This window comes from Gracilinanus agilis, chromosome 4 (genome assembly GCF_016433145.1).
Source record: "Gracilinanus agilis isolate LMUSP501 chromosome 4, AgileGrace, whole genome shotgun sequence".
NCBI lineage: Eukaryota > Metazoa > Chordata > Mammalia > Didelphimorphia > Didelphidae > Gracilinanus > Gracilinanus agilis.
The window spans coordinates 252,711,588-252,735,737 of NC_058133.1; the positions used below are offsets into that span (position 1 = coordinate 252,711,588).

The 24,150-nt window shown below is 46.3% G+C and overlaps 1 protein-coding gene across 1 annotated transcript; it reads left to right on the plus strand.

Annotated features, from left to right (window-relative positions):
• The first annotated feature begins 620 nt into the window (after positions 1–620).
• TSC22D4 (TSC22 domain family member 4) lies at positions 621–12,615 on the plus strand. Its single transcript, XM_044673497.1, has 5 exons — positions 621–1,107; positions 1,683–2,726; positions 4,973–5,136; positions 11,197–11,245; positions 11,850–12,615. Exons 2-5 carry the CDS (start codon positions 1,983–1,985, stop codon positions 12,057–12,059), a joined length of 1,167 nt encoding a protein of 388 aa, XP_044529432.1. The 5' UTR covers positions 621–1,107; positions 1,683–1,982; the 3' UTR covers positions 12,060–12,615.
• Positions 12,616–24,150: the final 11,535 nt, after the last annotated feature.

The following is a 24,150-nucleotide window of genomic DNA, read 5'->3' on the forward strand; positions in this document are numbered from 1 at the left end:
GAACTGATGTCTCAGACAAGTTATTGATCTGTATTGTTACAGGATCTTTCCTCCCAATGAGTTCTCTATGCGAACCAAATCCTAAGTCTAGTCTGTAACCTCTCCCAAAGATATCTTAGTGTATTGGGCATATGTAAGACATTGGAGGACTAGAAACACATTCCACAATGTAGTTTAAAGACTGGGTCAACCCACAGATCTATAAAATAGTCCCATACAATGCATGTGGCCCTATAAAGACAGTAAACATCATATAGGCCCATTGCCTATTACAGAGGTAGCTGAACTTCCTGGCCAGCAAAAGACCTGGTGCAAAAGATTGTCACCCAGATCTTGCTTACCACTTGCAAAAAAAACTGTGCATGCTAGTTAAGTGCACAGAATATGAGTCTGACTGAAAGAAACTGCATGTTGATACCCACTGGAACAAGATAACTCAACTGAGTGTCCCATCCTGAGACTGGTCTCAGACAGAGACAGAGCTGACCCCAATGATAGTTTCTTTCAAATCTGACATTACAATTCAGGAGAATACTAGAGAATAGCAACCATAGTTTATATACACACACACACACACACACACACATATATAAAAAAATAGAGAGAGAGAGGGAGAGAGAGAGAGAGAGAGAGAGAGAGACAAACAGACAGACAGACAGACAGACAGACAGAGACGGAGAGGAGCTAGGGAAATTGAGAAATTGAGCGGAGTGTCCCAGAGAGTGGAAGAGAGGAGAACTGGAAAAAGAGACACATGCTAGCCACCGAGAAAGAGAGGAGAGAGCTCTGCTGTCAGAAGACAGAAGATTCCAGAGAGAGTAGCCCCTGGCTTCTCTACTTTCAGACCAGCTGTGCTTTCAGACCTAAAGGCCCTTCACCACCATAAAGGCCATATTCCTCTGGGACCAAAAGCAGTGTTTATTATTTTTTGGAAAACAAAGTTGCTGTGGAGATGACTTGTGGGTTAAGGAGAGGCCTCTCCGGACTGTATTGCCTCTGACCACCACCCACCTCCTCCCTTTCCTTGGAGCTCAGGCTGGGAGGCCCCACTCTCCTGCTCTTCGGTGGACAGTCTGTTGGGGCATCTTATGCTTCCAGGATCCCCAGGTCAGGTGTCTCGGTGTCCTGGGGTGGGGGACATCCACGGGTTGTAAGACTGTATGTGTGCCTGGTTGGGTTAGCTTAGGGTAAGGAGAGGGGTCTAAGTTTTGGCCCTCTGTAGATCCTGAAATGGGTGGTAGTGGAACTTGAGGGAAGCTCCCCTCTCCCCTACAGCCCAGGGTAGGCTGGGGAGTGGAAGCCAGTGCCAGGCCGGGTCTGTGAAGGGGTGAGCTCATCTCCTTTTCCTCTAGATCCAGATTCCTCGATGCATCTCACACTTGGGACTCAGCTTGTCTCTTTCTGCACAATGTCTAGCTATACCAATAATGACCGGTGTAATCTGTTTTTCTGTCTTTACTTCCTCTGGCTCTTTGTCTCTACCTCATTCTGTTTCCCATTCTGTCTTTTTTTTTTTTTTTTTTTTTTCTGCTTCTTGTGGTTCCTCTATCTGTCTCTGGTGGTTTCCCTCTTCCCCCGCCCCAATGAACTTCACTGCTCTCCTCACAGAGGAAGCACCCAAATTGCCTAGCTCCCCCAACACTCCCCCCCTCCCCCACTGACTCTCATTTTTTCCCCCCTAGTTTGCAAATTCAGCTCTGGAGTCCAGCAGCAGCAAGAGCAGCAGCAGCAAGAGCAACAGCAGCACTGGCAGCAGCAGAAGGAAAGCCTGCCCATACTCCAACCCCCACACCTCTCCCTGTTATTCCTCAGTTTCAGAGGCAGCCCCAGTTGCTTGAACTCTCCCAGCTATGTTGGACCCTGATGTTCCCAGAGGTCCTGATCCCACAGCTATATGGCCCCCTAGCGCCAGGGGAGCCTGAGTGCTGCCTGGAGAGAGGTCTCTCCTCTTTCTGCAGCCCCTGTCCCATTTTCTAGGGACCATGAGTGGGGGTAAGAAGAAGAGCAGTTTCCAGATCACCAGTGTCACCACAGACTATGAAGGTCCTGGGGGATCTGGGGAAGGTGACTCCCCTACAGCTTTGGTTTCCACCTTGCCCACACCTCGTCTTCCCAATGGGGAGCCTAGCCCAGAGCTGGGAGGCAAGGGGACCCCTCGAAATGGCTCCCCACCCCCTGGGGCCCCAGCTTCACGTTTTCGTGTGGTGAAGCTTCCCCAGGGATTAGGGGAACCATATCGCCGAGGGCGATGGACATGTGTGGACATTTATGAGAGGGAGCTGGAAGCCCCTGGACTCAGCCGACTCCTAGAGGGAGTTCGGGGAGCCACTGGAGGGACTGGGGGTCGCTCTTTGGACTCTAGGCTAGAGTTGTCCAGTTTGGGCCTGGTTCCCCCAAACCCCCAGCCTCAGGGCCCAACCAGTTGGCTTCGCCCACCCCCAACTTCCCCTGGCCTTCAGGCCCGATCTTTCACAGGGGGGCTAGCCCAGCTGGCAGGGGGCAAGGGAAGGGCTGAAACCCCACCCCTTCCAACTTCCCCACCCCAGCAGCAGCCCCCAGAGCCCAGTGATGGGGACAGTACAAGGGTACTGGCACAACATGCCTCAACTCAACTGCCTACCCTTCGGGTTGAGGCAGAGGGAGGGACCCCATCAATGACTCCTCCAACTACCCGAAAGAAGGATGGACCCCGGTGGCTGAGGAAAGAAGGGGAGGAAAAAGGCCAGGTAAGAAGCAAAGGTGGGAGGGGTGTACAAAAGGGTCTCTCTGCAATTGAATTTTCCTCTCTGGACTTATGTTAGTCTCATCCCTTGTCTCATTTCCATTTTGGGATCCATTTCTCTTCTTTATCTATTCTGCTAAGGTTTTGTGGTTTTTTCCCCCCCTTATCTCTCTCTTTCTCATACTCTTTTTGACCTCAGTTTCTTTTTCTTTGTGCCTCAATCCTCCTGTCTTTACATGTGAATATTCCACCTGTGTATCTTCTCTGGCAAGTTCTGTTCCCATTCCTTCTCTCTTGGCTCCAGTTTTTCTTTACTTTCTCCCCCTTCCCTCCTTTTTCCAACTGTTTCTTTCTTACTTTCATTTCTATATTGTTGTAGGTTTTTTTCATCCCTGTATCTTTCTCTGTTTTTCCATTCGTTTTTTCCCTTTCTGAATTATATAATTTTCTCTGGACAAAAGTTTGAAGAGTGGAGTGGGCTGAGTAAGAACACTAGGGTGGGCAGGGGAGAGTGCAAAGGATCTTGGAGATGCCTAAAAGTACTCCTTTGGGGGGTGGCTGGCAGGGAGACATAGCTTCCTTTACTCAAACACCCTGTGATTTCCATGCCCTTCTGGCTTCTTCCTTCCCTGTGTAAAATTGGTCCACTTCTGTTCTCCCAATTCTAGGACCTAAAGGTCCCTGAAACCCTGCCCTGGCTTTCTAAAGATTGTTTTAAGGTTGGGTTTTTTGGGGGGAGAGGAGGGCAGGGAAGAAGGGGGTAAGAAGGCTGAAGGAGTAAGGTGAGAAAAAGTGAAATTATATTTTTTCAGTTTCCAAAAGAGGAACAGATCAGGTCCAGAGGACAGGATGTCTGAGTCCCTGGAGGACCTTGTTGGAGGTCAGGGTCTAGGATACCTGAATCTTTGGTTAGGGAGCAGGGTTGGAGAGGCAGGACAACTCGAGTCCTTGGAAAAAAGCGAGGTTTGTGGGAAAATGAAGATGAGGCCTTTTCCCCCTTCCAGGCCCCTGAGCACAAACCACTGTATAAAAATAACCTGAGACTGAATGTCTGGGCCCTGCCAGGACTGGCCAGGACTGGCTTACCTCCCCCCCCCCACACACACACACACAACCCTGCCACACGTACACAGGTCTTTCACTACTACCCCCCCCCCCCATTTTTCTTCAGTTGGTTCACTCAGTTCCCTGGGGGGTGGAGGCTCTGTTTCTACCCTTGATCCCTTCCCCCAAGACCCTCTGTCTTTCCAGTGCCCCTAGCCTCTGGCTCTGCCCCTTAAAGCCTGGCTCAATCCTTCCACTGTATTCAACCTTTGTGCCTCTTTTCCTAGGCCTTTGCCTCTGCCCATCTCCTTCCACAATTCCCCAACTCCTATTTATTAACCAAAAAAAATATTCTAGTCCCTTCCTTTCAGTAGATATTCCTCTGAATCTTTTTCTCCTACCAACCTCTTTCCCCATACCTTCCCAGTAGGGGGATGGAGAACATATAGAAAGAACCTAAAGACACCCCCTCCCCCCCATGTCTCTGCTCTGTCCTTCTGGCAGTCCCTGGGTTCTCTGTTCTTGAGTTTTCCTAGAAGCAGGGGCCTCCTGGGGCCTCACAGAAGGAGGCTTGTTTCTTGTCTCTCCCCTTTCCACTCCCCTCCCCTATTGCAGCCACCCTCTACAGCTCCACACCCATTCTCCACCTCTTTCCAACCTCCCAGTAACAGCAGGGGGAAAAAGAGCAGAACACCTGGGTCTTGAAGCAGGAGCAGTGGTTTGGTGGGGATAGGAGTTGTGAGAGCAGTATCCTGTGGACTGGCAATGGAAACTTGGGGAAGGTATGGGGAAATGATGCAGGCAAGCCTCCCATAACTATATTTCTGCCTGGATTTCTTCAGCAACTAGCTGACACTTGAGCCCATGCTGGGGAGTTTGCTGAGGTGGTTGAAAGGGTACAGATACAAAAGCCACTTTAAGCCACTGCCTTCTCACTCCCATCAAAACTAGGTCCATCTGAACTGAGCCCCTCAGGACATTGTGACCACAAAACAGACCCAAAGGGGTCACAGTGGCTCCATCTATTCATTACTTAGGCAGTGTGGTCATAGGCTACTTGAGTCACAGGGAGACTCTAGCTGGGCTGGAGAAGAGAGCTAAGGTGACAGGGACAAAGGCCTAAAGATGATTTAGGAACTTGGGTTCCTTTCTCTTTTGGTGTACTTTTTGGGGTATGTGTGTATATGTGTATGTTCCTGTTCCTAGCTCCCTCTCCGAGGCTCCCGCCCAGGGTCCCCAGCCTTCTCCCTCCTCCAGGATGCCAATCCCAACCGGAAATCCTCAGACCCTTTTGGGGCCTCTGTTCAGCGCTTGAGTCTGGCTCGATCTATGCTTGCCATTGGTAGCCCCCTTGATGGTGATGATGACAGGTAGGAGGGACTTCCTTTTGAAATGACTTTTTTTTAAAGAACTGGGACACATGAATGAAACTTTCTATATTTTTTGCTGGGGGTGGGGGGTTGGGGTATGGAGGAGGGAAGAGGGAACACAATTTCCTGTTTTGAAATGATTGGGGGGTGGGAGGGTGGCTTGTGTCTGAAAAGCATGAAGTAACTTAAGAAGCCTACTCTCACCTTCAGTGAAGGGGGTGGATGGGAAGATGACTTGAGTCTGAAAAACATGAACTAACAGAACAAACCCACCCTTACCTTCAGTAAGGAGGGTGGGTAGAAGGAGGGCTTGTGTCTGAAAAGCATTAATTAACTGAACAAGCCTACCCTGGGCCTTAGGGACGTAGCTAGCTGGTACATTCTGGTTTGGTGGAAATAACCCATTTTTCATTCTGACCTGGAAACCTCACCTCAAGTCAGGGAAGAGGCTGGGGAGGAACATGGAGTGTAGGGAGGACATGACTGGTGTTCCTCTTGTTTAGCTAAGCTTCTCTGTCTAAGAGGGAAAGCCTTGATTGTGGTCTCATTGCCTGGCCTGGCCTAGAGTGAATGGAGCCCCAGTGTTTTAAGACATGGTGCTCCATGCTGTGGGGGAGGAATGTTGACATGTAGATAAATGGGCAGGACTTCCTTTAGGGTAGAATGGCCTGTTTAGAGGCAGGAAGGAGGGCAAAACTTCCTGTTTCAGGGGCCAGATTTCAACATTTGAATGTCAGCAACCCCTAAAAGGAGGTAGCAAAATAAATGGAGATTACGGGGCGGCTTGATTTTTGTGTGGGGATGTATTGGAACAAGGTAGAAGAGACAGGGAATTGACACTTTGTTTCATGATAGGTAAATAGAGTGGGAATTCCTGTTTTCGAGCTATTTCAGGCAGTAGGATTTATTTGTTTGGAAGGGGATAAAGATTGGAACCTCCAGAGCCAGTTCGGAGAGAGATGTTTCTAGTAGGGTTCCTTGGGGGCCACACCCTCCTCATTAGGGCTCTCCTTCTTTCCAGCCTCAGGGACAGAGCCCCAGGGAAGGAAGATCTGGAGAGGATAATAGAATGGGGGAAAGGGAGATAAATAAAATGAACTTGATTTGTGGAAGGGGTGGTAGGATGTGGGATGGAAAGAGGAGAGGAAGGAGGGAGAAGGGGCAGAAAGGGCCTGCCAGACAAGGCTGAGCAGAGCAGTGGTGGTTTCAGGAATGTATGAGGTGTGAGGCCTGACACCACATGGCAAGTCACTTGCTCCTATTATGGCGACTCCTGTTGCTTCTCACCCCCTCCCTTTTGGCAGGCTCCCTGGCAAGAACCAGCCTCTCTCTCCCAGTTGTTCTGCTCCACTCTGTTCCTTTCTGACCTTTAGTTAGTCTCTTAGTTCCTCTTTCTCCTTCTTTCCATCTATCTGTCTGCCTTTTCAGCTTCTGCAGCCAATAATACCTCATGGAGTTCCATTCTCTCAGCTCTTCCCCTCCCACTCCCTCCACCCTAGTCTGACTGGTTGGTTTTCCCAGTCTCAGCTTTACTCAGTTCTACTCTGAGGCCCTGGCCCTGCCTTGCTTCTTTTGCCCCGCCTTCCTGGGCCAGCTGGTTTCGGTTGAGTCCCCCTGGCTCAGGAATGGGGTGTGTGGGCCTCACCCCACCTCCTCAAGCCTGAGGAGAGCTGGGGGACACAATACTTAACAGGGGATCTGGGACCAGAAAGCCAAGGGACTTGGGTAAGGGAATGGGGAAGGTGGGGGAAGGACTAGGTTGGAGAGAGCCTGGGGTCCCTCATAAGGAGCCGGGCTTGACATGGCTAAGGTGGGGACCAAAGGGGCTAGCTCTCTGATTGGGAAGAGGGACCTGAGCCCAGGAGGTGGGATGCCCAGGCTTGAGAGGGGATGAGGATGTGGTAGTTCCTAGTTTTCCCTTTCTCTCCAGGGAAGATTAAGGGACACCCTTTTTTTCTAGCTAGGGCAAGGAGCCAGTTCTTTACCCTCCCCTTGCCTTGCACCACCCTGAAGGCAGCATAGATCCGGGAGAGCAGAGAAGATTGGATACCAGTTGGCTGGCAAAAGTCCCAGACCCCGGGGGCTGCTCAGAACAGAGTGGGGAGGAGCCCTTCTATCTCTCTTCTCTTTCTGCTTCCATTTGTCCCAAATATGTGCTGTCCCTGCTCAGCCTCCCACCCTTTACTCCCCAACCCCTAGGTTCTAGATCTCTTAGACTTGCCTTTTTTTTTTAAACTCTTACCTGCTATCTTAGAATTGATATTGACTCCAAGGCAGAAGAGTGGTAAGGGCTAGGCATTTGGGGTTAAGTGATTTGCCCAGGATCACACATTTAGGAAGTATCTGAGATCACAATTGAACCCAGGACCTCCTGACTCCAAGCCTCGATCTCTACCCACTGTGCTACCTGGCTGCTCCTATCCTTTTCTTTGTGTAGAAAAACCTTTTCCCAAAGAAAACCTTTCTCTAGTAGAGAAAAGCTCTCCTAGAGTGAAGGAGAACATGGTGTAGTGGAAAGAGGACTGGTTCTGGAGTCAGAGGACCTGGGTTCCAATCCTGATTGTTTCTTATTAGTCTTATGATACCTCTCAAAGTCCTGTCTCCTCCTCTGTAAAATGGGGATAATCATAGCATCAGCTTTCCAGGATTGTTGTAAAGGTCAAAAGGTCAAATATGTAAAGGATTTTGTGAACCTTAAAATGCTATATAAATATGAGCTATTACCATTGTTTCTATATGACCTTGGCCAAGTCACTTAATCAAGTCCCTCCTCTATAAAAAAGAGGGAATTGAACTATGTGTTCTCTAAGGTCCTTTCTAGCTCTGAATCTATGATCCAACGACTCATGTACCCTGCCCAACAGGCCTGGGCTGTTTTTACTTGAGATCCCTTACCACAACTCCCTCTCCCAAGAATCCCAACTTATCCTTAATACCACCATCCCTAAGACTATCCTTTAGCCTTCTTCTTGGGACATAGATTTTTTTTTTCTTTTAAAACCCCTTAATCTTTTGTCTTGGAATCGATACTAAGTACAAGATACAAGATACAAGGCAGAAGAGCTAGGGAATGGGGGTTTAGTGACTTGCCCAAGGTCACATAGCTGGGAAGTGGCTGAGGCCAGATTTCTACCCAGGTTCTCCCATCTTTAGACCTGGCTCTCAGTTCACTGAGCCACCTCACTGCTCTAGGACATAGACTTTTAAGCCTGCTCCTCAGAGTGGGGCTCATGGATTATTAGTGGGGCTGCAGGGGTGTAGGCACAAAACCTAATCTGTTCAGTGGTTCTTGACACACTTTTTCTTGAGTCTGCATCTCTTTTTTTGCTACAATTTCTTCTGTCTCACCCCCCACCCCCCCAGACCTTTAGATGAGAGGTCCTAACCATTTCAATATAAAGGAGACATTCTTTTAGGTGATTTGCAGGCTTTATTCATATTTATAATTTGACAAAGTACTTTGAAAAACTATAAAGTTCTGCACAATTTTTATGGCATGAATTAATAATTTACTTAGAAGCCTCATAGATGTGTCATCAAAAGCACTGGCCGGCCTACTTGTTAATTTTCCACATTGTTCTGTGGGGAGGCTGTGGTCTGTGAGGGATTTATTTTGCTCCATCTCTGTGTCCTCGGGATTGGAAAGATTGGAAAGCTGCTCCTGCAGTTTATCCATGTCCAGTCCTTTTCCTCTTTAGCCCTGTTCTTTCAGCCCTCCCTGTTCCCTTGGTTACACCCCACCCCCAGCTGGGCAGCACCTTCTGCACCCAGAGCCCCGATAGGAAATGGAAAATACCCAGATCTCTCCAGTTCTCTTCCCAGCCCCAGGGCTTGTCAGAGGTCACCTTGAAGCTATTCCTGGTCCCCCATGGAGATGAAACTAGTGGCCACTTGGCAGGGGAAGGGCTGAGACAGAACAAAAAGCCATTGCTGCCAGCTCCTGGGAGTCCTAGGGGGAGAAGTAGATTTGGGATGGGGGGAGAAGGGCAAGGCAAGACCTCAAGTCCTGGGGAGAGCTAGAGAACATAAGACGGGGGAGGGAGGAGGAAAGCAAGGTGGAGTCGGAGGCTGAAGAGCGGGATACCTGTGTCCTGGAACGGAATCTAGGGAATAGTGGCAATGGAAGGGGTCTGTGCATGGGAGAGAGGACAGGGTTTAGGGTGGGATTCCTCAGGCCTAAGAAGGGGAAGCGTCTGTGGGTGGAAGAGAAGAGAGGGTTGGGGGCCATTGTGACAAGATAAGTGGGTCCTAGGAGAGGAACTGGCAGGGTCTGAGAGACATGATGATGGGGTTCCCCGGGGGACAGCTCGGGACTTCCCTTGGTAATTGGGTCCTGAAAGATCCCCGTTTCCTCAATGTTTATCGAATCTGCCGGAGGCTCGTCTGACCCCTGGTGGTCACTTGTCAAATAGCAGCCCAGGACCATCTGCTCAGCGAGGGCATCCTGACCTGGCCCATATTCTTCATCTAAAAAGCAACTTGTTCCTCTCTCGGGACCAGGTGTTCTTTACCCCATTTTCAGCTTCTCTCTTGAGACACAGGTCCCCTTATCTCCAGACTCTCTCCCTTTATGAAAAGGCTTTCGACTCTGTTTTAGTTGCCATGGAAATCCCCTCTGTCCCCTCCATCATCTAAGCCAGACTGAAGGGCAGCTCACAGGCTGCCTTAATGTCCTTGGAGGGCCAAGAGGAAGGTCGAGGGAAGCCTGGGGTGGGGGGAACCTGAGAGAGGATTCTGCTATCTTGAGGCTTTCCCCAATTCTCGACAACCCTCCTAGTCTTAGGGATTTTACCCTCTCAGTTCGTCAGAGCTATAAGAGGAATTAAAGCATTGAGACAGGCCTGGATGCCATTGATGAAGAGAGAATCTAGGGATGTTGTCCCCAAAGTCTCCAACTGTCTTCCTGGGATCCAGGCATTTAGCCCCATTGCCCCCCCCCCAACCCAGACACAAGGGGTCTGGCTTTCCCTAGCTCCACCCACCTATCTCCCAGCCTCTGGGAGCTGTGCCAGGGTGAGCAGGGGACACTGGTATTGTCCAGCATCTGGGAATTCCCACCCCCGGCTGGGTCTGGCCCTGGGAGACGAGCCCCCGCCCACTGTGGCGCTTTGGAGAAGGGAGGGGAGATCCCCGTGTCTCTAAGGAGCCAATAGCAGCTGGGTCTACCCCTGGGGGGGAGGTGTATATCTTTCAGTTCATCCCAAAGGCACCCGTCTCCTCTCTGCTTGCCTGGCACCAGACAGACTTGGCTTTGCCTGGGGGGCTCTAAGGCCCCCCAGGCACTCTGCTGATACAGCCCTCTTCCTTTCAGTGGAGTCTAGAGCTTTTCCTTTCCCTCTAGAAGATGGCCCATCCAGGAGTCTCTGTTAAGTCTCTGGTATCATCCTATGAGACTCGGGTAGGGCGGGTAGTCCCCCACCTTCCCCAGAGAAGAGGCTGTGTTTCCTCCCCTTGTTCCCCCCGGGGGGCATCTCCCATTCGAGGTGCCCCTGGACCTCCACCCCATCGGGGCCTAGGGGGACCTGGGCATTGGCCCTCACCTCGGAGGGGGGTGGATAAAACACTTCTCTCCCTGATTCTCTACTGTCACAGGTACTTGGGAAGGGTGGGGAGAGGGGAGGTTGAGCTATGGAAGTAAATTCCTGGGGGAATTGGCAGTTAGCACCCTGAACTCTTGGGTCCTGGGAGGGCCAAGAGGTATGAACTAGTGACTGGTGGACTGGGGGGCTGGGGTCCTGGGCACTGGTGTATTCAAATGTAGGGAGAGCAGTGGGACCTGGATGGAGAAGCCCAGAGTCTGGTTCCTTGGTCCCAAGAGAGGGCTGGAGGTCAGGGGAAGGGGCAGAAGATGCAGTGGTGCTGAGAAGGTTGGATGCTTCATTCCTAAGTAGGAAAAAGACAAATAGAATAGATAAATGGGAACCAGGATGCAAGTCTTGGAAGTTGAACCACGGTTGATGAAGAAAGTCAGTTGCTAAAGGGTCTCAACGTTGGGATTCAGGGTGTTTCGTTTCCTGATCTTACCTCCCCACCTTAACAGTCTCTGTGGTCTCTCTTTAGTGGCTCTGGAAGTATGGTTGCCATTGACAACAAGATTGAACAAGCCATGGTAAGGGCATTGATTTTATTCTGAGGAATATCATAGTTCATCTGTGCCTTAGTTCCCTGTCTCCCACTCTATTTTTTTCCTCCACCTCTGTTCCTTTTCTCAATTCAGACCCTGTCCCTTGACCTTGTTCCAGTTCTAGACTATCTTTGTATCTATCCTTTCCTTCCTCTTCTAGCTCTCTGTTCCTGTCCTTGATCTTAAGTCCCTATCATTGTTCCCATTTCCTGGATCCATAATACCTGCGTCATCGCTATCACTCCTTTTTCTTAGATTGCTCCCCACCCTGGACCAGGGAAAGAGAAAATCAATCCTCCCAATCCTTTACCTCCACCTATATCAAGTTTGGGGGCCAGGCAGGTACCAATTCCAGTACTACCTAGGTCCAGATCAATGAGATCAGGATAGATAAGGAATTGTACTATATCTTGGGATAGGCTGGAAAGGCAGTGAGGAACCACAGGAGGTGCATCACCCCCACTACTCACACAAACCCCAACAACACCCACAACACAAATATTCCAAGAGGTTAGTTTGACTATCCTTTTGTGTCTTCCTGTATCTTTGTTCCATTCCTCCCTGTCCCATCCTCTTCCAATCCTTGTAGGACTTGGTGAAGTCCCACCTCATGTTTGCTGTTCGGGAGGAGGTGGAGATCCTGAAGGAACAGATCCGAGAACTAGCTGAACGAAATGCGGCCCTGGAGCAAGAGAATGGATTGCTCCGGGCTCTGGCCAGCCCTGAACAGCTGGCCCAACTTCCGGTCTCTGGGATCCCTCACCCTGGACCCCTTGCCCCAAATGGACCCTCCTCATGAGCCTCCCTTCCCTCACAATGTGCCTTTAAGGGCCGTCTCTGGGATGGAGACCTCAGCATCCTAGATTCCCAGGCCTTTTTGCCTTCTCTTCCTATGCAGCTTTAATGTCATGAGAGGTGGTGATAGAGGGTTCAAGGTTGAGTCCAGATTTGTCTTCCCCCCTCCTCACCTTCCACCAGACCCAAGGGGCTGGGCCAATTTTCCCCAAAGGCCTGAGGGGCTGGGCCAGAATATACCTAGGCCTGGATGGGGTAGGGTTTCAAGGTTGGAGTACAAGATGGAGCCCCTACCTCTGAAAGTGGGCTCCCAGTCAGCCTTTCCCTTGCCATCCCTCTGAATGGTAAGTGCCCCACCTCCCCTAGTTCTCCAAGTATCTGGCAGCCCCCAGATCAGGAGGACCCAGAGGGAGCAGGGTACTTCTAGGCAGAGACCACTTCCCTATCTCTCAAAGTCCCTCCGTTGGGTTCAGCCAAGAGAGGGGATATAGGCAGTGTCCCAAGGTTCTGGGATTCAGGTTGTTATTAAAATATTATAATAAAAAATCAGAAGAAACTTGGATGTGGGGGCTGAATTCTCTTTTCTTGGGCCAGGGCTATGGGACTCAAGTATACACATATTCCAGGGGCCTGTCTGTCCTGTCTCCCTGAGAGTCCCCTCAGTACTGGTCGCGATTAAAATGCATACAAAGAAAATGAGGCATGAGACAGTATCAGATATGAAGAGAAATTAATATACAAAAAACAGAAGATTCAAAGACAAAATCAGAGACGGATCCTAGGAATGGACAGAGGCTGTGGAGGCTTTTCCCCAGTGGAGGAGTGGCTCATGATGGGAGTGGGGGGGAAGGGAAGGAGAGAGGAGGGCAGAAAGCCCACGTGCTATGGGGGTGGTGGGAAACAATGAAGCCTTTGGCGATTATGCCATATCCACCCCCCAGCTTCCCAGCGTGTTCCCTGCCGGATTGGGGCAGCTATGGGGGTGGGGGGTGAATGGGCCCCTTGTCTTTGTGCTGGGTCCAGGCCAGGCTCCTGGGGCACACAGAGCCTGTGCCAGGCTTGGCAGAGAGCCTCAGCTTCTCTCCCCCCCCCCCTCACTCCATCCCAACCATGTCCAGACCCCTCATTCCCTGTTCCTACTCGTTGCCAGCCTTAGCCACTGTCCTAGGACCTGCGCCCGGAGAAATTGCCCCTGGCCTCTGAAACTATTGGGAGGGGAGATACTATCTATTTAAGGAGAAAGCAGGGTACTTAGGTCTCTGAGTTTTTGGAGACAGCCAAGGGCCCAGAAAGCCAAACAACAGGATCCTGAGGTGGGAGCAGGGATGAGTCAGGGGCTAGAGAGCAGGTGATTCATCAGAGTTCTGGGAGAGGAGTTGGGGGAAGGGGGGCAAATACTTGAGTCTTAGGAAGTCAAGAACTAGCAGACTTCATTGTTCTGAGTCTCAATTTGAATTCTATTGTCATTCTCTTTAGCTAGCTCCAGAACTGGGCTTGAGGACTTAGGGTAGAGATGGAAAAGAAGCCAAAGAGAAAAGCAGAATAGGACATGGGACCAGGAACTGGGAACAAAGATAAGGGCCTAGAATCAAGTGTAGGGGCTAGGTATGGAGGTGAGGAAGGGAACCCCTAAGGGATAGGATATCTGGGTCCCAGAGGGAATCCAGGACTAGAAGTAGAGAGACCAGATACCTAGGTTCCAGGCAGGTTCTCACAATGGGCTTAGAACTCCACCATCTTGTAGGTTCTAAGGCAGCCCTCCTCCCCACCTATCCACTCTGACTCCTCTCCCTGTCAGGGGGGGGAGGAAGAGAAGAAGAGGCAGTGGAAGGCTAAGCTCTGAATTTCCCTATTCCCTTTCCTATTGGCGTTCCTCCTCACCTTTCTAACTCTTCTGGTCCTCCCTAGGGTGGAGGCCACTAGCAAAGTGCCAGTGTCCTTGCCCCATACCAGCTTCCGGCTCTGTCAACCCCCCCTCCTTCTCCTGGGTCCTGGGCTAAAGAGGGCTGGACATGTTTTTGTCCTGGCTATATGGTTTTTGGTTGAAGTTTAAGCGCCTGGTAAGTTTTGAGCATCCTTCTTTAGTGCCTTGGGAGTCAGGATACTCTCCCTGTTCTGTGATTTCGGGGTTTCTCAGTATCCCTTGACCCCTTGACTACAAGATCTCTCTCCACCTTCCATGTTACAAGAAGAGGGAAGTCTTGGGGCAAGAACAAGTGGTGTGGTAGGGTAGGGGACCCATGGAAATGGATCCGAAGAAGAAGAAGATGTGAAGCTCCCTCTTCCCTTCCATCTTTCTCCATCTCTATTTTCCTTTGTTCTTTTGACTATTGCCATGTCTGTCTCACTTTCCCTTGTCGCCCTAACCCATACCCCAAATTCTTAGTTTTTCTTCCGGACAAGATCCACCCCCCAGCTTTCTACCTCGGTGACCTCTGGCTCCAAAGAACTAATGATGGAGGTAAAGGAGGATGTGAATGATAATCAGTCAAGAACTCTGCTTTGGACACCCCAGGCAACCATATTTAGGGTAACTGGTTTCATGGAATCCTTCCTGCATTTTGGCAGGAATTTTGGAATAGGAAAGGTCAGTATCCTTATCCCTATCCCTTTGGGAGGTGGAATGTATATGTGGGTACTGTAGTGGATACTGATGGGGGAATTTCTGCATGTGGGACCTTGGGCAAGTCACTCTGCCTCACTTGCCACTGAAAGGTTATGGTTACCCACATTTTTTTCCAAACCAGATATGAATTTTCCTCATTCTAGTTAGCATCTTCTCTGTTCCCCAGGTCCAGATAGCTGGATGGTACAGAGAATAGAGTCTTGGGTCTGGAGTCAAGAAAAAAACGAGTTCAAATCCAGTCTCAAATAGTTTACTTGTTGTGTGACTCACCACTCTATTTGCCTCAGTTTCCTCATCTGTAAAATGGGGATAATAATAGCACCTACTTCCCAGAGTTGTTGCCAGGATCAAATGAGATAATCTTTTCTTCCCCAGGCTGAGCCTCAAACTTTCTTTTCACTCTCTTCCCCCTTTCTCTCTCCTGCAGACTCCCCAGTCTTCTTCACTGGGCCTTTCCCATTCACATTACGTGGATACAAAAGAAGCAGAGATGCTGAGGGACCTGTACGTGGTGTTATGGACAATGAGAGAGCGGATCCGAGAGCTAGTCCGGCGGCAGGAGAAAAGGAGGCGGCGGCATTCCAAAACCCCAACCTGTACCTCAACACCTCGAGAATCAAAACAGGATGCCCGAAGTCCCCTCTAGGGGACCCCAGACCCACACGCGGCCCCTCTCTTTCTCCCCTCGTGCGGACCCCCAACTCTGGCGAAGGGGGAGCTTAACAGGCCCCTGGGTGGGGGGTCAGGACAGCAGGCCGGGGTTGGGGTGTGGGCAAAGAGTTCTTTGATCTCTTTCCCTCAGGTGAGGAGGTCCAGGACCGGGTCTGGAGTCCTGCCAAGACCCGTTGGGATAAGGGATGGGTAGTGCTTCGCGATGTTTATTCAAATTAAGTAGTGTCCTGAATTAAAAGAGAGATTTGTTTCTGAAGTCCTAAACCATGCCGTGTGCAAGGGGGTGGGGCAGGAATCGGGAGGAGCCCTAGAGTTGCAACACCACGGGTGGGGGGGGGGGGGAACAAGGTGAGGGCCCAGGTGAGGGCTGAGGCCTGTCAGAAAGCAATATTCAGGTTGCACACTGCTTTAACGCTGCGTCTCTACTCCTTAAAGGAGGGTTGAAGTGGGAGTGGCGATGCCCACGTCGTTCTTAGGGTGAGGCGGAAGGGGTAAGTAAGTCACCAAAAAAGAGGGGCTTCATTTTATGGTAGAGAGCTTTTCCTACCTCGGCCCCACCCCCTGATTCCAACAAGATTATCCCAAATCCTATTCCAACATCTACTGCTGAGATTGCAGGAAACTACAACTCCCAGCAGCTCTTGCACCACCTGGTTGTTTCGGGTGGAAGCCCAAGCGTGGTACCCTCTTTTTTTCTCCAACCTCCCTCTCCTTCTAACATCTTTATTCCTTTTAGTCCTTTTCTGTTTGGCTAGGGACGGGGCTCTTCAGTAGCTGGGGGCTCTAGCCCCTACTACATACACCGCTGCCGCTGTCACGGCGGGTGTCCGAAGGGGGATGGGGGGGGGGGGGGGGAAGGAATGCGATAAGCCCAGGTGGAATGAGGAATTGGGAAACTGGGAATCTGTGCGTGAGGGAGAGAGGAAGATGGCACGCAGGACTGTGGGACCTGGAACGGAAATGGGTACCAGAACAGAGAGGAAGAGAGGGAATTAGACCTTTTTTCTGGAGGGGAGGTGGCTTCAAAGTCCATTACAAAGGCAGAGGTCTCTACGTATGTGTGTGGAAGTTGAAGATCTAGAGAACTTGTAGAAATTCAGTATCCCCACTGAGAAAGAAACCTGGCATTAAAATCAGGGGACCTGAATATATTAATGAACTGGATAATGTCACCTCCTCTACCCCCCACCCCCACAAAAAAGTAACTCACCACATCTTCAATCATAGGGATATTGTAGCAAGGAGGAGCACAGAGACTATGGCTTAGTGTTTATCCATATAGTGGTGCAATATGGTGGATTGATGGTGATTCTGGTGGAAGAGGTGGAGAAATAAGGTGGCACAGTGAATAGAGTAGGAAGACGCATCTTTGTGAGTTCAAGTCGGGACTCAGACCCTTAATGACTGTGACCCTGGGCAAGTCATTTAACCTCAATTTCCTCATCTGTAAAATGAGCTAGAGAAGGAAATGGCAAACTTCTCCAGTAACTTTTCCAAGAAAACCCCAAATGAGGTCACCGAAGAGTCAGACGAAATTCAAGGGACTGAACAAAAGAGACTAAAAAAGAAGTGGAGCTTTGCTGAGATCTACTCCAAGATTACTTGGGAAGGAACCTTAAATATAAACCCTAGGAGAATGAAGATCTGACAGACACTCTGAAAACAGGTCAGTTGCTATCTCCAATTTGACCAGAGGGTAAGAGCGCAGACTTACCCAGAATTACAGAATTTGAAAGTAAGAAGGAACCTCAGAAGTCTAGTTCAACTCATATACAAAAGGAACCCCTCCCTCACCATAACACCCTCAACAAATGGCCATCCAGCCTTTTCTTGAAGACCTCAAAGGAGGTGGTACCCACCACCTCCAGAGGCAGCCTATTCACTTTTGGACAGCTCTAATGGCTAGAAAGTCTCCCTCCTCTTCCTCCTCCCCCTCAGCCCCCATGTCTGATCAAAATATGCCTCTTTGGCAACTTTCACACATTATCTCTGGTTCTGGTCTCTGGGGCCAAACAGAATAAGTCTAATCCTTCCTGCACCTTGAGGATCACCTGACAGACCTTCAGATATTTGAATACCATTATCATGCTCTTGTTCCCTCCCCTGCCACCTTCAACTCAGACTTCTCTTCTCCAGGGCAAATGCTCCTTATTCCTCCAACCAGTCTTCATAGGACATGGTCACAAGACCTTCTGGACACTTTCCAGTTTATCGATGCCTTTATATTGTGACACTCAGAAATGAACACAAGACTCCAGATGAGATCTGACAAGGGCATTGCAGTGGGACTCTCACATCTCTCTTCCTGGAAGTTGTGTCTCTCAATTCAGCTCAAGATTGCATTAGCATTTTTTTGACATCACATGACTGATTCATATTGAGCTTGTAGATTCCTAAATCCTGGAGATCTTTTCCATAGCTATCTACCATCTTGTAATTTATGAAGTTGATTTTTGTATATTTGAGTGCAAGCCTTTAAAATGATCCTTATTAAAATTCATCTAATTACTAATTCATTTAATTACTGCTCTAGCCTTTTCTTAAAAAAAAAAAAACACCAAAAACCAAAAAACCCTTACCTTCCATCTTAGAATCAATTCTAAGTATTGGTTCCAAGGCAGAAGAGTGGTATGGGCAAGGCAGTGGGGGTTAAGTTGACTTGCCCAGGGTCACACAGCTAGATAGTATATGAGGTCACATTTGAACCCAGGACCTCCCCTTTCTGGGCCTAGCTCTCCATCCACTGAGCCAACTTGCTCTAGCCTTTTGAGAGTCTTTTGGTTGGAGCCTAACTCTGGTATCTAGTGTATTATCATTGTAATAATTATATAGTAATTATAATAGTAATAGCTAATGTATAGTACTTATTACTGACTTACCTAATTATTCTTCTCAGTTTTGTTTTGTCCTCAAATCTAATGAGCACACAATCTATGCCTATATCCAAATCACTGATAAAACTACTAACCAGCCCAGGGCCAAACAATAAATAGATTCCTGGAGTGCTCCAGTGGAGACTTCCTGCTATGTTGACATTAACTACAGTTCTTAAAATCTGACAATTCTGAATGCACCTGACTATATTATCATGTAATCTATACCCCTCTATCTTCTCCACAAGAATAGAATGAGATACTTTATCAAAAGCTTGACTCTACTCTAGGCAAACTATGCCCATAGCACATAGAAAATGTGGTTTTCTAGCCTGACATGCTAGATGAAGCTGTGGCTTTTTGTAATCACCACTTCTCTAGCTCGATTTTTGTCAGTCATCTAATGATTTGTTCTAGAATTTTCCCAGGAATAGAAAGTTCTCTGGCCTATAGTTTGCAGATCCTGTTTTCCTTAAAAAAAAAAAAAAATCAGAAGAATGCTATCCACATTGAGAGAAAGAACTCTGGGAGTAGAAATGCTGAAGAAAAACATACGATTTATCACTTGTTATATGGGTATAGGATTTGACGTTTTGGTATTAAAAGATTACTCTATTACAAAAATGAATAATATGGAAATAGGTATTGAGTGCTGATACATGTATAACCCAGTGGAATTGCTTGTCAGCTCTGGGAGGGGGGAGAGAAAAGGGGAGGGAGAGAACATAAATCATGTAACCTTGAAAAAATACTTTAAATACAATTTAAAAAATAATAAATATAAATAAATAATCAGAACATTTGCCCTTCTCTAATCTTGAGGTATTTCTCTCATTCTCTGTGGTCTTTCAGACCCTTAGCAATAACATATTCTAGTTCTTTAAGGGTACAAGGATGTAGTTCATCTGGGCTAGGTGAACTTGAATTCATCAAGGGCAGTTAATATCTCTACGTATCTTGAGCATCCACTCCCTGTTAGTCATTTTTGTTCTGTCACTTCCAGTACAAAGGTCATTCTATTTTGTACAGAAAGCAAACGAAACAAGAACTGAGCAGGTCTCCCTTTCTGTTGTCAGTTATTCTATCCACCCCAAGCAAATACTCTATTCCTTCTTTGATCCTCTTTTTTCTTCAATTATGGCTAAAAACAAGCAAAAACTAAAACCACTACTTTTGTTTGTTCTTCACTGTACCCTATCTCATCACTACCCTCTGCCTCTCTGATAGGAGGGTGGGGTTGGGAACTTGCATAGCTCAGATGTCTCATTTCTCACCTAGTTGCTTATTTTGAGATTTCTATGACTGATTTCTCTACTATGCATCTATGGTTAGATACCTTCTCCCTTCCACCCCTCTGCTTTTCAGCTTTCTTTTGTGCTTTTCTTCCTCCATTAAACTGAAAGCTCTTTGAGGGCAGGGACTGTCTTTTTTTGTATTTCTATCCATAGATTGGTTATTGATGTGGTCAATTATGTTGACAATTTTCCTAATATTAACCAGCCCTGCATTCCTGGTATAAATCCTTCTTGGTCATAGTGAATAATTCTTATGATATATTGTTATAATTTCCTTGGTAATATTTTATTAAAATTTTTTTGCTTCTGTATTCATTAATGAAGTTGTCCTATAATTTTCTTTCTCTTGTTTTTTCTCTTCCTGGCTTAGCTATCAGCACCATATTTGTGTCATAAAAAAGATTTGATAGGTTTCCTTCTTTGCCCATTTTCCCATATAATTTATATAATATTGGGATTAATTGCTCTTTAAATGTTTGATAGAATTCCCTTATAGCCCTGGGCACTTTTTCTTAGGGAATTCGTTGATGGCTTATTCAATTTCCTTTTCTATTTACATATTCTATTTCCTCTTTTATTAATCTGTACAATTTATATTTTTGTAAATATTTAAACATTTCACTTACATTGTCACTTTTAAGGACATACAATTGGGCCAAATGGCTTCTAATGATTGCTTTAATTTTCTCTTGGTGATTAATTCACCCTTTTCATTTTTGATACTGGTTATTTGATTTTTGTTCCTTTTTTAAATCACATTATTTTTTTTTGTTCTCATTCCCCAATTATATGTAATAACAATTTTCAACATAATTTTCCAAAACTATAAGATCCAAATTGTTTCCCCCCTCCCTTCTCTCCTTGGAGATGGTAAGCAATTTGATCTGGGTTATATATGTATTAACATGTAAAACACACTTCCATATTGGTCACTTTTGTAAGAGAATACTGAATACTCATGTAAAACCAAAGCGCACCCTCTCTGGAAAAAAAAACAAACAAAACAATGAGGGCATATTGAAAATGAGGGTAGGAAGTATTTGTAGTTAGAGGAAGGTCCATGCAAGTCTTACCATGGCAACCTCAAGACTCTTTGGGTAGGCAGGTCAGCTAGGTGGCTCAGTGGTTAGAGAGCCAGGCCTGGAGTTGGGAAAGTTCAAATGTAGCCTCAAATACTCCCCTAGTTGTGTGACCCTGGGCCAATCACTTTACCCCAATTGTCTAGCACTTACTGCCCTTCTGCCTTGGAACAGATATTTAATATAGAGAGAAGGTAAGAGTTATAAAAAAAAAAAAAGCCCTCATTAACTGACAAGTCCACTTGATACTCTAGAGAAGTATACAATAGAGGAGAAGCAGGAGGAGACTTCTGAAGCACCCTAGGGACACCAGTCACAGCAGCTAACCACTGGGACCAGACCCTAAGGTGATGTGGAAAAGGGAGAGTGAAAAAAAAAAGAAGAGACGATGATGCCATCTGCCTTCACTACTAGCTCATTTACCATTTCTACCTATCAATTTCCCAAGACAGGAAATGAACAACACAGTCTACAGGAAGACTTTTTGACTCAACAGCCTCAACTCCTACCCTAAAAAGGAACAGAAATTTCCAGATGTCTGAAAAATAAAACCATGATGATTTAGTATATACTTAGACCAATCTGCACATAGGATTGAGAAAGTGTGTCACTATTATCATGAAAAACTAAAGAGAACAAGATATTAGAGTTGGAAATCAAAAATCATGTAGCCCAAGCCCCTCTCTCTACATTATCTCATGTGAATGTAATAATCAGCAAGAATTTACAGAGTTCTTCAATGATCAACTGCAAAAGACTTAGCTGCTCTCAGCAATTTAATGATCTGGTACAATTCTGAAGGACTTATGACAAAGAATGCTATCCATCTCCAGAGAAAGAATCGTTAGAGACAAAGTACAAAACAAAGCATACATTTAATTTATTTATGGTTTTATTTGGGGGCTTGGATTTTGTATAAATGTGCTCTTATCATAATGAAATATGGAAGTATGTTTTGCATGATAATTTAACCCAGATCAAATTGCTTACCATTTCTGAGTAGGGGAGGGAATGGAGGGAGGGAGACAATTTGGATCTTATAATTTTGGAAAATATATGTTGAAATTGTTATGTGTAATTTAGGAAATAAAACATCTTGAATTGATTTAAAAATTTTTTTAAACATTTATTAATATTTATTTTTAACATGGTTACATGACTCATGCTCCTACTTTCCCCTTCACCCCCTCCCCCCCCTCCTCCCACCCATGGCCGAAGCACATTTCCACTGGTTTAAACATGTGTCATTGATCAAGACCTATTTCCAAATTGTTGTTAGTTGCATTGGTGTGGTAGTTTCGAGTCTATATCCCCAATCATGTCCTCCTCAGCCCATGCGTTCAAGCAGTTGTTTTTCTTATGTTTCCTTCCTCTGCAGTCCTTCCTCTGAATGTGGGTAGCGTTCTTTACCATAAATCCCTCAGAATTGTCCTGTGTCATTACATTGCTGCTGGTACAGAAGTCCATTACATTCGATTTTACCATAATATATCAGTCTCTGTGTATAATGTTCTTCTGGCTCTGCTCCTTTCGCTCTGCATCAGTTCCTGGAGGTCTCTCCAGTTCACCTGGAACTCCTCCAGTTTATTATTCCTTTTAGCACGATAGTATTCCATTACCAGCATATACCATAGTTTATTCAGCCATTCCCCAATTGAAGGACATCCCCTCATTTACCAGTTCTTTGCCACCACAAAAAGCGCAGCTATAAATATTTTCGTACAAGTCTGTTTATCTATGGTCTCTTTGGGGTACAAACCCAACAATGGTGTGGCTGGATCAAAGGGCAGGCATTCTTTTATAGCCCTTTGAGCATAGTTCCAAATTGCCAGCCAGAATGGTTGGATCAGTTCACAACTCCACCAGCAATGCATCAATGTCCCAATTTTGCCACATCCCCTCCAGCATTCATTTCTCTCTCCTTCTTTCATTTTAGCCAATTTGCTAGGTGTGAGGTGATACCTCAGTTGTTTTGATTTGCATTTCTCTAATTATTAGAGATTTAGAACACTTTCTCATGTGCTTATTGATACTTTTGATTTCTTTGCCTGAAAATTGCCTATTCATGTCTCTTGCCCATTTATCAATTGGGGAATGGCTTGATTTTTTATACAATTGATTTAACTCCTTGTATATTTGAGTAATTAGACCTTTGTCAGTTTTTTGATATAAAGATTTTTTCCCTTCTGATTTTGACTACATTGTTTTTGTTTGTACAAAAGCTTTTTAGCTTAATATAATCAAAACCATTTAATTTACATTTTGTAATTTTCTCTAACTCTTGCTTTTTTTTTTTTTAAACCCTTGTACTTCGGTGTATTGTCGCATAGGTGGAAGATTGGTAAGGGTGGGCAATGGGGGTCAAGTGACTTGCCCAGGGTCACACAGCTGGGAAGTAGCTGAGGCAGGGTTTGAACCTAGGACCTCCTGTCTCTAGGCCTGACTCTCACTCCACTGAGCTACCCAGCTGCCCCTTCTTGCTTTGTTTTAAAATCTTTCCTTTCCCAGAGATCTGACAGGTATACTATTTTGTGTTCACTTAACTTATTTATAGTTTCCCTCTTTATATTCAAGTCATTCACCCATTCTGAATTTATCTTGGTGTAGGGTGTGAGATGTTGATCTAAACCTAATCTCTCCCATATTGTTTCCCAAATTTCCCAGCAGTTTTTGTCAAATAGTGGATTCATGTCCCAAAAGTTGGGTTCTTTGAGTTTATCATACACTGTCTTGCTGATGTCATTAACCCCAAGTCTATTCCACTGATCCGCCCTTCTATCTCTTAGCCAGTACCATATTGTTTTGATGACTGCCTGCTTTATAGTATAGTTTAATATCTGGTACTGCTAGGCCCCATTCCTTCACATTTTTTTTTCATTATTTCCCTTGATATTCTTGATCTTTTGTTATTCCAAATGAACTTTGTTATAGTTTTTCCTAATTCAGTAAAGAAGTTTTTTGGTAATTTGATAGGTATGGCGCTAAATAGGTAAATTAATTTGGGTAGAATGGCCATTTTTATTATGTTAGCTCGTCCTACCCATGAGCAATTAATGGCTTTCCAATTGTTGAGATCCAGTTTTATTTGTTTGGAAAGTGTTTTGTAGTTGTTTTCATATAATTCCTGTGTTTGTTTTGGTAGATAGATTCCTAAGTATTTTATATTGTCTAGGGTGATTTTAAATGGTGTTTCTCTTTCTACCTCTTGCTGCTCTAATGTGTTGGAAATATATAGAAATGATGATGATTTATGTGCATTTATTTTGTATCCTGCAACTTTGCTAAAGTTGTTGATTTCTACAAGCTTCTTAGTTGATTCTCTAGGATTTTTTAAATAGACTATCATATCATCTGCAAAGAGTGATAGCTTAGTCTCCTCATTGCCTATTTTGATACCTTCAATTTCTTTTTCTTCTCTAATTGCTACTGCTAATGTTTCTAGTACTATGTTGAATAGTAGAGGTGATAATGGGCATCCTTGTTTCACTCCTGATCTTAATGGAAAGGCTTCTAATTTATCCCCATTGCATATAATGCTTGTTGATGGTTT

Bases quoted from the DNA above. Each gene is read 5' to 3' on its own strand.
- TSC22D4 (XM_044673497.1), top strand. From the start codon at position 1,983: ATGAGTGGGGGTAAGAAGAAGAGCAGTTTCCAGATCACCAGTGTCACC. The intron at 2,727-4,972 runs GTAAGAAGCAAA...TCCTGTTCCTAG, and splicing joins AAGGGGAGGAAAAAGGCCAG to CTCCCTCTCCGAGGCTCCCG. The intron at 5,137-11,196 runs GTAGGAGGGACT...GTCTCTCTTTAG, and splicing joins CTTGATGGTGATGATGACAG to TGGCTCTGGAAGTATGGTTG.